This window comes from Colossoma macropomum, unplaced genomic scaffold (genome assembly GCF_904425465.1).
Source record: "Colossoma macropomum unplaced genomic scaffold, Colossoma_macropomum, whole genome shotgun sequence".
Taxonomy (NCBI): Eukaryota; Metazoa; Chordata; class Actinopteri; order Characiformes; family Serrasalmidae; genus Colossoma; species Colossoma macropomum.
Genome location: NW_023494790.1, coordinates 11,502,423 through 11,516,904, shown reverse-complemented (window position 1 = coordinate 11,516,904; position 14,482 = coordinate 11,502,423). Strand labels below are relative to the sequence as shown.

Genomic DNA, 14,482 nt, shown 5'->3' with positions numbered 1-14,482 from the left:
AGTAAGAGGCCCACACTAAGAAAAGGAAACAAACAAAAAAAGAGGAAAATCATTCAAAGAAGCTGCTGGTGTTCTCCGAAAAATGGACTGACCATCCCGTAAGTCCAGACCTCAACATCACTGAATGTGTTTGAATGTGAACAGCAAATGCAACCAACTCCTAAGACTGAACTTTGGAGGTGTGGAAAAATATCCCTGTGGAGTTCTTTGGAAAAACTGAAAGCAAGTCTGAAAAGAATATACGCTGTAATAAAGAATGGATGCATTAAATACTGAAAAAATGACCATTTCTTCTGTTTGGTATGTTCTGCTTTCTTTCCTGACACTGAGAATGAATAACTTGTACTTAATGGCTGCTTTGATTGGAAATACACCACTTTCACACAGTGCTGTATATAATAGACTGTTCAGTCAGTCACTTACTTTGACCAGGCAATAGCAAACAGGTCTGCAGGTAAGATAAACTTATTTTTAAGTCAAACTCAACTTGCAGTAAACCAATGCACAATGCATATCACAGTATTTTGTATGTGCACAAAGCATCTAACGACCTTCAGTAGCGACCTTGCAAGATGCAAGACACGTGGCTTTCAGCCACGAAGCGGTAGACCACACAAACTCGCATAGAAAAGAGCTCCAAATAGCCTCTGGAAGCAACATCAGCAAAACCGCCACTGGACTCTGGAGCAGTGGAAACGTATTCTGTTGACCGATGAATCAGCTTCTCTATCTGGTAGGAGGGATGACGCTATGGGGTTGTTTTTCAGGGGTTTGGCTCGGCCCCTTAGTTCCAGTGAAGGGAAATCTTAATGCTTCAGCGGACCAAGACATTTTGGACAATTGTACCCTTCTAACTTTGTGTGAACAGTCTGGGGAAGGTTTTCACTCCAACAAAGCAGGAGGTCATCTGATGAAATGTTTGAAGACTGAGTCCAGCTGATTAAATGAGTCAGGTGTGCTCCAGCACACCTTAAGATTGGACACCCCTGTGATAGAAGAACCCTTTTTGGTGCTGTATAGAACAACATACAACACATTCTCCATCAATCTGAAGAACCGTTACAGCATACAAAGAACGATTTAAGCAGAAATCATGCTTCTAAATAGAACCATTGCCTTTACTAAAGAACCCTTGAAGAACCATCTTTTTAAGTTTAAGTGCATCACATTAGGATCATTTTATACACTTATCTGCAGGGGTATCAGTTTTAATATTGAAAACAGTGATTCTAAAGTATAATAAGCAGTGTACATGGCACTGACCTGTTGGTAATTCCACTGTAAGTCCTCAAGCAACAGAAAAGTTAATGACTACATTGACATTAGTGGCATATATCAGGTTTGAAGTGCCACATCTGAGGGAATATTTGATGCAAAAGGCAAAATAAGGCATCATGTCAGAGTTGTCTTGCCCAAAAAACGCCCAGTATATCTGCTTTTCTTAATGCCCGAGGGCCGCTTAGTCAGGATGTGGGCACCTTCTGGAGGCTGGACTTTACCCAGACAGCTGCAGACTCCACCAGCCCTTGAGCCAGAAATCCACTCCCTGAGTGGGACGGCCACTTTCAGTTACCCCCAACCTGCCCGCCCAAGTGGTAGAAGAGCCAGGCCTAATTTAGCTAATTCAAAAACTAGTTCAAATACTGCTGGTTTTTCTGGTAAATTAAATATCTTCAGAGGTGTGAGAAGGTGGGATTTAGAGCTGTCAGTCAAACCTTTTTATTCAGAATTCATACTGAATCTCATCCATCCAGTAAAAAGTGCATCCAAGCTAGATAGTTTTGAAGCAGAGGGGCAAATTTCTGAACTATATTTAATTATGATTCTTCAAGGAATGAGTGAATGTCTCAAATCCTAAATTTCACCACACTTCAGTTTCTTGACAAAATCATTTAACTCGTCATCAAATCTCAATTTTCACCACTACTGAATTAGATTATTTTGGTACAACTAATTGTGATGGACTGGTGGCCTGTCCAGGTTGATTCCTGCCTTCTGCAAAAATGACTTTTGGGATAGGCTCCAGCACCCCCCCCCATGACCCAGGTAGATAAGTGGCTTAGATAATGTATGTGTGTGTGGTACAATTCAGTGTTTTTCAAACTTTTTTAGTTAAAAAAAAACAAAAAAAAACATGTTTTTGGCAAATAAAATATTACTATAATATATTCTAATTAATTCTAACACTCCAAAGCAGATGAAGGTGAAATGCTACCTTCAGGCTCATTTGAAGAAGCCCTGCTTGCAAGATTCAAGAGGTTCAGTATGTATCTATTTATATATTATTTCCTGTGCGACTCTTAGATTTATCTTAATTTATTATACGTGCTTTTTGGCAAAAAAGAAAAAACTGGGAAAAAAAAATGTTAAACAAGTGTCACTATCGCCATCACGATACACCGATATGGAAACTGTCAAGATCCAATTTTTTCCATGTAAATATCTGCCAATGCCAAAACACTTCACTGCTGTCCAAAGAATAACATGTATCTTCATTTTTGTCAACTATTATTTGTCTACATCATTTGAACACACCTGCTGTCCTTTACATCGTGTGAAAATGTCATGATGAATGGACCAGTAGACATGCTCCAAAATCCCTTTCAATACGATCTCCTTACCTTAACTTGCATTAAAAGTAAAGAACGTTTTCACTCTCTCCTGTAAATGTACTGACAGCAACATCTTACAAAATGTGTAAAATCTACCTACATTTGCATCACAGAAATGTAACATTTACAGATGTTCTAGCACTGGAGTTCAATAAATACATCATGATATATCAGTTTGAAATATCAATCCAATCTAAACGTCTGAAACCGATAATGTTTAAGCAATTATGGGCCAATACCAATATCAATCTGATATCATTGTGCATCCCTACTGTTATCACAGTCATAAAATACAGATTAGAACAACATCAGGACAAGTCAAGGCTAATGTCACAACAAAGAACTTACACTATATAGCCAAAAGTATATGGACACCCCTCCAGCCACACACATTGCTAATAGGTGTATAAATAAAGCACATAGCCTTTCAATCTAGATAGACAAACACTGGAAGTAGAATGAGTCGTAATGAAGAGCTCAGTGACTTCAACCGTGGCACAGTCATAGGATGCTACTTCTGCCACAAGCCAGTTTGCGTAATTTCTGCCTGGCTAGATCTGCCCTGGTCAACTGTAAGTGTTACTATGGTGAAATGGGAGCATCTAGGATCAACAACAGCTCAGCCATGAAACAAACTCACAGTGCTGAAGTGTGTAAAAATCATCTGTCCTCCATTCCATCACTCACTACAGAGTTCCTAACTGCCTTCAGAAGCAACATCAGCACAAGAACTGTGTGTCAGGAGCTTCCTGAGATGCTTGGCTGAGCAGCTGCCCGCAGGCTTAAGATCACTATGTGCAATGCTAAGCATGCTTCACTATCTGGCAGTCTGATGGATGGATCTGGGTTTGGTGGCTGTCGGGAGAGAGATTCCTACCGGAATGCATAGTGGCAGCAGTAAAGTTTGGTGGAAGAGGGATAATGGGCTGGGGCTGTTTTTCAGGATTTGGTCCCCTTAATTCCAGCGATGGTAATGTTAATGCTAAAGCAAACAAAGACATTCTAGACAATTATATGCTTTCAACTTTGTGGCAACAGCTTGAAGAAGGCTTTCCTGTTCTAGCATGACTGTGCCCCTGTGCAGAAAGCAAGGTCCATAAATCTAAGGCGACAAAAAATTGAACTCAACACAAATGAATCACCACTTTCAGAGACATTTTCACACTCCTACTTTGCACGATTCCATGTAAAGTGAACGTAGCTTTTGTTCAAGTGCAGCGTTCTGTTGCTCTAGCATCGAAAATCCAACGTTTGACCTCTTCTACGCTGTTGGTAACACAGAAACTGTCAGATTGCACAACGATCCCTTAAAGCATCCTTTGCCCTAGAGTTGTCTTGGTGCCTTGGTGTCACGCATAAGCATTTATGTCTAGAGGCATAATTCCTGCCACTTTTATATGTGTCATACAGCCAAACAAGCCTTCAGCCATCGCAAAGCAAGGCAATGCAAGTCGATTATCACTTTCTTATTTTATACAAATTGAGGCAATTCGCTAACCCATTACAGGCTAACTGCCCAATCACAGTGACCATTAATGAGGAAAGCCGGCTGGTTCACAGCTAAGAGTGCAGAAATGGAGCAGCGGGTTGGGGGATGGCATAGATTTGACCTGCAAGTGCCACACAAGCGCTTCAGACGCTAGACGTTCACAATGCTTATGCATTGCCAAGCGACTTTTGAGGCACGCTTGGAAAATCGGTTTATGCAAGTGGATCTGAAAAGGTTCCTTTCACCACGCAGAGTACAGAAAAACCCACCACTGTTTTCCATCAGAGCAAAACGGAATGACTTATGAATTTCTCATTCCTCAGGCCTGGCTTGTTTTAGCTCACTGTATGTAATGTTTGTGAAAATTGCAGCTGCGTCTCCATGCAAAAAAATAAAAAATAAAAAATGCAGCACAACACTTGGACAACTATCTACCCCGAAGCATGGCAAAGAGAACATTCAGTATGGAGGAGGCTGATGTTTAGCGGACGCAGAGTAGGAGGGAAGCTGGAGGTTGTAAAACACACTTCAGCCTTCAAGAAATGCATGAATTCTTGAAGAAAACCTGATGCATTGTTTCAAAACAAACTACGAAGGCCGTTTACCTTTCAGCAGGACAAAGTAAGCAGGAGGCGACCGGAAAAAAAGGGCAGTTAAACATCCCAGCTCAACGCTCTCCGCGAGGAAGCCAAGTATTTACAGTTACCATCTAATGTTTAGTTTATCTGATCAATCCTGCATTAAATTATATCAGGTGTGCTGCTGATGGAATTGAACAATTTCATGCAATTGCAGGAGTTGCTGCATCAAGAAGTCAGAAACCAAATGTGTTCCAACAAAGACATGAATAACTTAAAAACAAAATATCCTGTTACAATTGACTGTTTAATGTTTATTTGTATGTGTTTTAATGGCATGTAGTAATTTACTGGCTAAACACTTACTGAGATGAACAGCTTTAAACAGCTTTAAACTTTTGCACAGTACTGTATATGGATAATTGTTAGTAGCATCAAAGTTGCATGTTAACGTGATAAATGATAAAAGACACCCCATTTTTTTAACAATGTTCACCCATTTCCTAGTTTTAGGAACTAAAGCCCAGCTGCTCAAGCTTTGTACATTCCAGTAAGTCTGTGATTTTTGTACAAATACAGACTTTCAAAAAGAAAGTTCCATTTATGGCTGTCTTGACAAATCAAAGTTATTTCAATGACCAAAGTGTACCGAGTCTGAACTAGTGGTATCAGCATTTCCGCAGACAGTGCTGGACGACGCTAACTGCGGAACTGCAGAATCAACAAGCAGCAAACTAACAAAAGCAACACCAAAGTGGAAACCTGCAGCTCCCCTCAAAAGCAAGATGTAATGTGGTATGAATCTGAGAGGCTGCAATCACAGAGGAGCACAGAGGAGTGTGTGTGTGTGTGTGTGTGTGTGTGTCTGTGTGTGTGTGTCTGTGTGTGTGTTCATGAACTTGCTTGAAATTTTGAATTGTAAAGTCAAATTGTTTCAATGAGTTTCTCAATGCTGTGTGAGTGTGAGTTGGTGGCTTTAGTACACATTTGAGCTTGTCTGGGGATTCAGCGTTGAGCATTCAGCCAGAGGTCAGACCACAGAAATCAATACCAGTGATGAATCTCTCTCCCTCTCACTTAAGCCCCTACTGCCCCAGGCAGCTCTGCGTTGCTCCCAGACTGGGCATAGTCAGCAAAATGACAAATTTCCCTTGTACAATCATTTAAGGACATAACATAAATGTGAGTAAATGAGCTAGTACACGCATAGATACATCTTCAGTGTTTCAATTGTGATTAGCCGAGAAATCTCAGGACTTTTCCAATGCTTATTATTATTTTCCAACTTTTCTGGGCCAATTTTTTGTGTTTCCAGGACTTTTCATAACTCTACAAACCTCGCAATTCACTGAAAGCTAACAGGGTCACAGGTGCAAGTGTCATGAAGATTAGTCCATCAGCCAAGACATGTTTGGTGTCTGAATTTTACTTCTTTAGCTTTTGGACTGGAACTACAACATTAATACAGCTAAAAAAGCAATAGAAGTTTATACCAGTTAGCATTATGTCAACTGCATGTTCAAATCACCACTTGTCGTAAACCATGTCGAGCTGTTAAGTAATGTCATACAGACTTACTCATGTGGTTTCTGACATACTGCTATCTATAAAATGGGCAGGCACTAATTTATAGTATTCGATTGTGTTATTAAGAAGATCATGTCGCCATGTTGGTAGGCAAGCTGTAACTCTGTGTTGAGCTCATCTCATCACTGTGGATGGTTCACCAACAGCTACAGCCCTGCAGGTGGCTGAAGACCAAAAGCAAAATGGCAAGACAGACCAGAATGATCACTTAAAAACATGAAAAGATGTGTGGGCACTTTAGATGCATCTCAAGATCTGTAAAACCTGCACGTCTTCAGAACATTTCAGTCCATGAGAAATTAACAAATATTAATAAAAGTGGCTACCAAAGCTGCCAAAGCTCTTAAGTAGTAAACTGATACACAGATATAAAGCTGCAGTGAGCTTCTTATTTGCCAGCTTCTCATTTGAATTTTCTGTTCCACCATAAATGGTGCTGCAGCTACACTGACATGCCTTAAATTATAGAATTAATTCCAACACTATTTTTACACGTTATTTAGTGTGCAAATACGTGGTTTGGGACAGAACACTAGTAATACAGCAGGAAATCTGAGCCATTTAGCTCTCAAGATTTTATTCGTTATCACTACAGCAACAAATCAAATAAAATCAACGCAATACACTCGAATATATCAGATAATACGCTTTAAAAAATGCAAACCAAAAAAAAGTGGAAAAATGTGTTTTACTGCCTTTGCGGGGTAAAATTATGACTTCATCTTATTACAAATCACAGCACAGCACTGCTGAATGAACTTGATTTTACCTACCAAAATGGCAGCACCATGACTGTGATGTCATCAGAATACTCTCAATTGGTGAGATATAAACCTCCATTACTTGTTAGCTACATTAGCCTCGTAGCTCCAGCGCATAACTAAAGAAGCAAACTCCATATACCAAAACATGCCTTGGCTGATCGACTACTTTTGGGGTTAGGAAGGGAAACAGGGTAAATTCGATTTTGTTTTGCGGAATCAGCGCTTTAATTGTATGAACACTAACCTATTAGAGCTTCAAAGCAGTTGGCCATGGCATGCCTGAGGTCAGACTCTCTGCACAGGTCAGGGCCGTGAGCGTACAGCATGAACCGGTCCAGCTCCAGTTTCTGGAAAAGGAAAAAGAAATGACATATATTATGATACATTAGTATTATCATCATCATAGAAAGACAAAGAGCAACATGCAAACACAGTCATGCAAAAGTTTGGGCGCACCCAGTCAAATGACATGAAAATGAACATTCAAAATGAAAATGAAATGAGTAAACACATCTATAAAGAACAGACTTCTGCACATTTTAATTACTGTTTATATACTGAATTTAACAAATTGGAAAAAAATAAAACATGGCCTGCGCAAAGGTTACGGCATATTTTATATTTTATGCCCCCTATTCTTTACTATTTTAATCTTAGCAAGTAAATAGAAACTGTGTATGCAAATTCGCAGAAGAATGCCTTTGTGTGTTCTCTGTAGAGGGTGTGTTAACTTCTTTTTAATCCACAACAGAGCCCAACCAATACTGACTGATTTATCAGCATCACTACAGAGTGAAACCTTGTGCCACTGAGACCCCAATAACAGTCAACAAGAGGAAGCCCTGTTTAACTGCATTCAAATCTGACCTTCCATGAACCTGCAGGAAGATAATATGTTATAACACACAAAAAGTTTTGTCTATGAAGAGAACTGATGACAAACAAGACTAATAAAATTCTGGGTAGCTCCCACAACTGCTTTCTAAACATAAAATTATACAGGCTGATATCAGTGTGTGAAACACCCCCTGGCATTCGGGAGGGCTGCTCCAGCACTGGCTCACTCTCACAACAGCAGCGCTGATGCTAGTTCTAATGGCAACAAAATGTTTGGATTAACTGGGATCTTTGGATTAACACATCTTCTCTTTTGTCTTCAATTTGAGTAACAATTCACTCTTTTCACCACCAGAGTTTTTCACAACTCTTGGAAAACGGCGCAAGTTTTCAGATTTCAGAAGTTTTTCAGAGCTGTGTCAGGCATAGTTACAGTTGCTAGGCTATGAAGGACCAACTGGGAAAGTGGTCGGCAACCCAAATGTTAAGAAGAGCCATTTTGCCCTTTCAACAAAAAAAATAAACCACCTTGAAAGCCCCAACATTTCATGTCCATTTTACCAACTTGGCTGTAAATATGTCTCAGCATGTGCTGATGTCCTAGTATAGGATAAAAAAATATAACATTAATATAAACGAAAACGCAGACTTACTGTGCATTAAGCTTTACCTCAGCTATAGCCGCTTTTCTCATGTCTCTGGCAGGAAACTTTTCCGCAAAAATGGAAGTTTCGTGTAAAATGTCTCAACGTTCGATTTTTACAAGACTTAAGTCGCTTTTCACCGCCAGCTTCTTGCTCGAGTTTTTCACGGTTCCACCTTAAATGGTCCCTGAGGCGCCAGAGTGTAACTGCTGCACCATTTAAGGTGGAACGGGAAAATTAGAAACTTCAGCTTTGTGACTTTTAGTGTCTCGTTGCAGATTAAACGTATGAGGAAGCCAGTTCAGTGCCTTTAAATGCAAGTAAGTCTATTTGTCTACTAATTATTGACGTTCGTATTTAATCTTTCTCTTTGCCATTTCATTAGCTACTAGCTAGGTGAGATTTTTGTCTGTGTCTATGGTGACCAGCAGTCTGCATGCCAACCTTCAGGGTTAAAGGTCAGTGAATTAGCACATTAACACCAGCGTTTGTTAAAGCTGTGTTAGAACGATCAGCAAAGCTTTATTTTACTGCAAAGGAGGATTATTTTATGTTTACCCACGAATCTAATTCTGCTGTGGAGCCGCAACAGGGCAGCAAAAGAGCCGCATGTTGTCAACCCCTGAACTGGGTGACCCAATCTGCGACAGCGCCACCATGAGGCAGACCAGTGCTGTACCTCTAGCTAGCCAAGAATACCAACAACAGAAGCTCAATGTTTCGTGGGTGAAGCAGGGTAAACAATCATTCCCTGAATTTGTCTAATTTTCCCTATAGAATAGCATCACGTCATGTTTCATGGACCCCCCAGAAATGAGACATTCCAGGGGTCCAAGAAGTTAGTTAGGGGATACAGACCCTCAAGGACCCCCAGTATTTCGAACCTTGGCTGACATTATCAGTTCTAGGAATTTCTAACCCCTTCATATCAGTATTAGTAACAAGCTTTTTAAATCGGTCAAGCCTTTTAAGTTTACCAACTTAAAATATGACGCATATTTAGGTAGCTAGCTGATGTTAACACCACTGACTGAAGGCCATTTTCTCTACACTCTCTCTCTAATTTTCTGTCTCTCATTCTGTGTCATTTTTCCTTTTCTTCTCTCACTCTTCTCTTTTTTCTCTTTCTCCCTCTCATTCTCTCTGTGTAAATGACAGATGTTCCCATGTGCTGCACAGCTGTGTCACAGTCACGGGTACCACTGATCAGAGGGAAAGAGAGAGAGGCAAAAAGAACAGAGCCCGAGATGAGAGGAGTAATAATCCGGTGTGACCTTTGCGGCAATCTGATTGGCTGCGAGGTTGTTTGGAGAAAGCAACGTCTTTCAACTATTTATATCACAAATAGCAACGAGATTCCAGTGACAATAAAAAAGGCACATTAATTAATCATGAATTCATCACTCGGTGTGATTATTAACCCTCCAACTCTCACACCCTGAAACATCTCACGTTTTATATTATTTCTCACTCTCAGATCATTAAAACAAGCGGAGAAATTCTGTTCCACCAGATTCTAAACCACTTTTGTGTCTGTATGGAGAAAAGGAGACACAATAGCACATTTTGAATTTAACGGAATCTTGTTCTACAGAAAGAAAAAACAGACTGTACAGAAAACCAATGAGACAAAAAAGTCCCCAGTATTCCAAAATCTTCCCTAGTTTTATTGATATTTCTCATTATACAACAGTTAGTTCCAGCCACGTAAGCTGATTGGTTGAGAAGCGTTCTATTTGTGCTGTTATTTCGCCGTAACATCACAGGTTTTTCACAAACACTATCACTCCGCTGAGACGCCGCTGCTAAGCAACGACTTTGACAGCTGTAGGAGACGCTCAAGCCATTTGAACGTTTTTACTTCTACTTTGCGCACAAACAGAAAATGGACACTCTTACGATCACATTTGACCGACAGCTGATTTGGTCAGACTCTGAAGATGAGACTACACTAAATTCCCAAACTGTCATCACCACTGAACCTGGAATCAGCCAGAAATAAACCGAATACCATTCGCCAAACAAAATGGGCTGTAAGATGCTTTACAGACTGGCTGGAACAAAACAACACTAATTGACAAAACTGAGCTAAACTTGATATTGTGGCAGATTTATGGCTCTTCAAAAGGCGAGGCTTACAGCAGACTGTGCAACGAGTGAGCGGAGCTCGTTACTCTGACGTAGCAACAAGCTGCTTGTTAAGGAACTATAATTTGGTGGAAGGAACTGCGAACATTAAAAACATATTAAATGACACGTTTACGGCCCAGTTTATTAATTTCTTACTTTATTTATTTAACTATTGTATAAAAGCAATAGAACTCTCGAGGTTGTGTGTTATCGCGATAACACACTCCCTCTCGTGTTCTATTGCTTAAATGAAATGAGAGGTTAATCACTCTTTTAGCAATCAAGCGTTAGAAGACTTTTTTTGAATAAGTAATACAGTAAACAACAGTGAAATGAAACGGTTTAGATTCGCCCTTTGGACCCTTTAAGCTCATATTTCAGAAAAATGATCCATTTATACAAGGGATAAGCTTATGAAAAACAAAAAGACTCTTAAGAAGGACCAAAAACACGCTTAGGAAAGACCAAAAAGACTCTTAAGAAGGACCAAAAAGACTCTTAAGAAGGACCAAAAAGACTCTTAAGAAGGACCAAAAACACTCTAAAGAAAGACCAAAAAGACTCTTAAGAAGGACCAAAAAGACTCTTAGAAAGACCAAAAAGACTCTTAAGAAGGACCAAAAAGACTCTTAAGAAGGACTACAACCTTTTAACTGGGAACCACTGTTAATAAAAATCTTTAATTTTATGCAAGCTTGGGCTGTTTGCTCGACTAGCTGACGCTGATTGTAGCATTTTTGGACGACTTAGATTATGTTAATCTACTACTCATGTTTAATTTGTTATTTAAGTTGTTTATTCCTACAAATTTGTAGACATTTCTGTAAATGAAAGTTAAGATTATGTAGCTAGTGAGTCTCTGTATGTACTGAATGGCCACTTCATTAAGTTCACCTCCTTGTATCTACACTTATTTTCCATTTTATCAGCTCCACTGACCATACAGATGCACCTTGTAATTCTACAATTACAGACTGTAGTCCATGTGTTTCTCTGCATACCTTGTTATCCCCCTTATTAATGGTCAGGACCCCCACAGGACCACCACAGAGCAGGTATTATTTGGGTGGTGGGTCATTCTCAGCACTGCAGTAACACTGATGTGGTGGTGGTGTATTAGTGTGTGTTGTGCTGGTACGAGTGGATCAGACACAGCAGTGCTGCTGGAGTTTTTAAACACTGTATCCACTCACTGTCCACTCTATTAGACACTCCTACCTTGTCAGTCCACCTTGTAGATGTAAATTCAGAGACGATAGCTCATCTGCTGCTGCACAGTTTGTTTTGGTCATCCTCTAGTCCTTCATCAGTGGTCACAGGACACTGTTGGCTGGATATTTTTGGTTCTCAGTCCAGCAGTGAGACTGAGATGTTTAAAAACTCCAGCAGCACTGCTGTGTCTGATCCACTCAGACCAGCACAACACACACTAACACACCACCACAACGTCAGTGTTATTGCAGTGCTGAGAATGATCCACCACCCAAATAGTACCTGCTCTGTGGTGGTCCTGAGGGGGTCCTGACCACTGAAGAACAGGGTAAAAGGGGGATAATAAAGATGGCAGAGAAACAGATGGACTACAGTCTGTAATTGCAGAGCTACAAAGAGCTCCTCTATGGTGGGTGGGGCTAATAAAAGAGATGTATTCAATGAAATCAATTAAAATTATTATTCTTCAGTTGTTCTTCATCTGCTTTAGTTGTGTAGTAGGTCCTGAGGAGCAAAGCAGATACAACACAAAAGGGAAAAAATAATAAAAACCCACTTTTAAAAAATGTTTTAAAAAAATGTAAGTGTAAAGATCAGGACTGTCCAGGCTATGGTCTTCTTTGTGGTTCTTTAAGGATGTGAAAGCTGAGCTATAAACAAGCGAGACCAGAAAAAAAAAACGGATGCCTTTGAACTTTGGTGTTGGCAAAGACTTTGGAGAGTTCCTTGGACAGCAAAGAAAACAAACTAAAGGATTTGTGAACAAATCAAGCCTCACTGCTCACTCAAAGCCCAGATAATCACACTGAAGCTGTCGTATTTTTGGACATATTTTGAGAAAAAACAGTTAATTGGAAAAGACCATTATGCTTAGAACAGATGAAGGTAAAAGGAAGAGGATGACCAGCAACAAAACGGATGGATACAATCAAAGGAATCAAGCCTAAAGACCCAAACAGAAGACAGGAAAAGCACTATCAACAGAATAGAAGTCAGAATCGACTTGGTGGCACTTAATAATAACAATAAAGCATTTCCATGATAAACTGTAGCCAGCCAAGCTTAACCCTTAGAACCATGTACTGATTTTGTAGACTTCTTTGGTATTTTGGTCAATTACAATTATAAATCACGTACTAGAGTTGTGGCAGCTGAGTACTCAGGAAACTGCTTAAGGCGCCAGTATTTGAATGTGTAAACCACTGTTCAGGTATCTGATCTGTTTCATCACAGGAAAACCGAGAAAATATACTGACCAACAATTCAGGGAAATGCAGATTTTTGTTATTAGAAACCCCTCCTTTATACTTCCACTCACTGGCCACTTTATTAGAAACCCCTCCCTTATACTTCCACTCACTGGCCACTTTATTAGAAACCCCTCCCTTATACTTCCACTCACTGGCCACTTTATTAGAAACCCCTCCCTTATACTTCCACTCACTGGCCACTTTATTAGAAACCCCTCCCTTATACTTCCACTCACTGGCCACTTTATTGGAAACCCCTTCTATATGCTTCCACACGCTGGCCACTACATTGAAAACCGCTCCCTTATACTTCCACTCACTGGCCACTTTATTGGAAACCCCCTCTATATGCTACCACACGCTGGCCACTTTATCGCCAACTACTCTAGCTGATGTTAGCTAGGTCCAGAAGTTGCATGTGTTTTCTGTATTTGTATTTGAGTGTTGGTAAAATGTAGCGCTGGTGTTATCATTCAGATGAAAGTGTTTGAGTTACGAATTTGCAGCACGGTTTAATATTTTGCACAGCATATGCTGTCATTTTAACAACAGTGTTTTCTGTGTTCGCAGCTCGTTTTTTTATTGTGCAATGCGCTACATCTTGTCAGCCAGCACATATTTGCAGCTTCTCGGTATAACAGCTCCGACAAAACTCATACCTGAGAAAGCATTTCAGCCAGAATGCCACCCACTATTAGTTGGAGCATTTCACAGCTCTCAGAGCTCCTACAGTCCAATCTGCAAAAAGGCCTACATGCGCAAAGGATCAAAGTGCAGCTTTTATTTAGGTTTTATTATTTTATTGCACATACTGTATATGTATAACCATCTACACAGTAGTGCTTTTAAAAAATATAAACTATAGTGATAATACTGTGATAATATCGTGATTTCAAATTCTCAGATCGGCACATGGCTATCCTCTTAATTTACATTCAGCAAGGCCTGCGCGTACATAATTACAGAAGTTTCGGATCGTCGTTTGATCTCGGCAAACCACTTTGATGCTTTGTGTGATTTCCGAGGCAAGAGATTTATTACGTTTCAATTTACAACTTTCAAGCGGCGGCGACGGAACGGGACGGGGGCGTGTTTGTTAAATCAGCAAAAGTCCACAGACATTAAATCACCCAAATCAAACCTTGCTCTCGCATGCGAAATTAAAGCAAAACAAAAAACAACAACAACAACAACAAGTGAAGAAAAAAAATTATAACAAATCCGAACCTACGGGGAACGGTTTCGCAGGGCCTAGTAGTGAAGTGGCGGATTATGGGCTCGTCTTCCGCGGATAGTTTTTTGAGAGATAATTACGAGTGTTCTTGCGTGGAGGGGCTTAGTGGTGGTGGTGGGGTTAGAGAGAGAGAGGGAGACAGAGA

At 40.1% G+C, this 14,482-nt stretch overlaps 1 protein-coding gene across 4 annotated transcripts in view; it reads right to left on the bottom strand.

Annotated features, from left to right (window-relative positions):
* The window catches only part of drosha (drosha ribonuclease III), a 231,618-nt gene that overhangs the window by 127,911 nt on the left and 89,225 nt on the right, over positions 1-14,482 (bottom strand). For all 4 annotated transcript variants that reach the window (XM_036572116.1, XM_036572118.1, XM_036572114.1 and 1 more), the window contains one exon: positions 7,275-7,377. In XM_036572116.1, the coding sequence (XP_036428009.1) occupies positions 7,275-7,377 (103 nt within the window). The remainder of the gene's footprint in view (positions 1-7,274; positions 7,378-14,482) is intronic.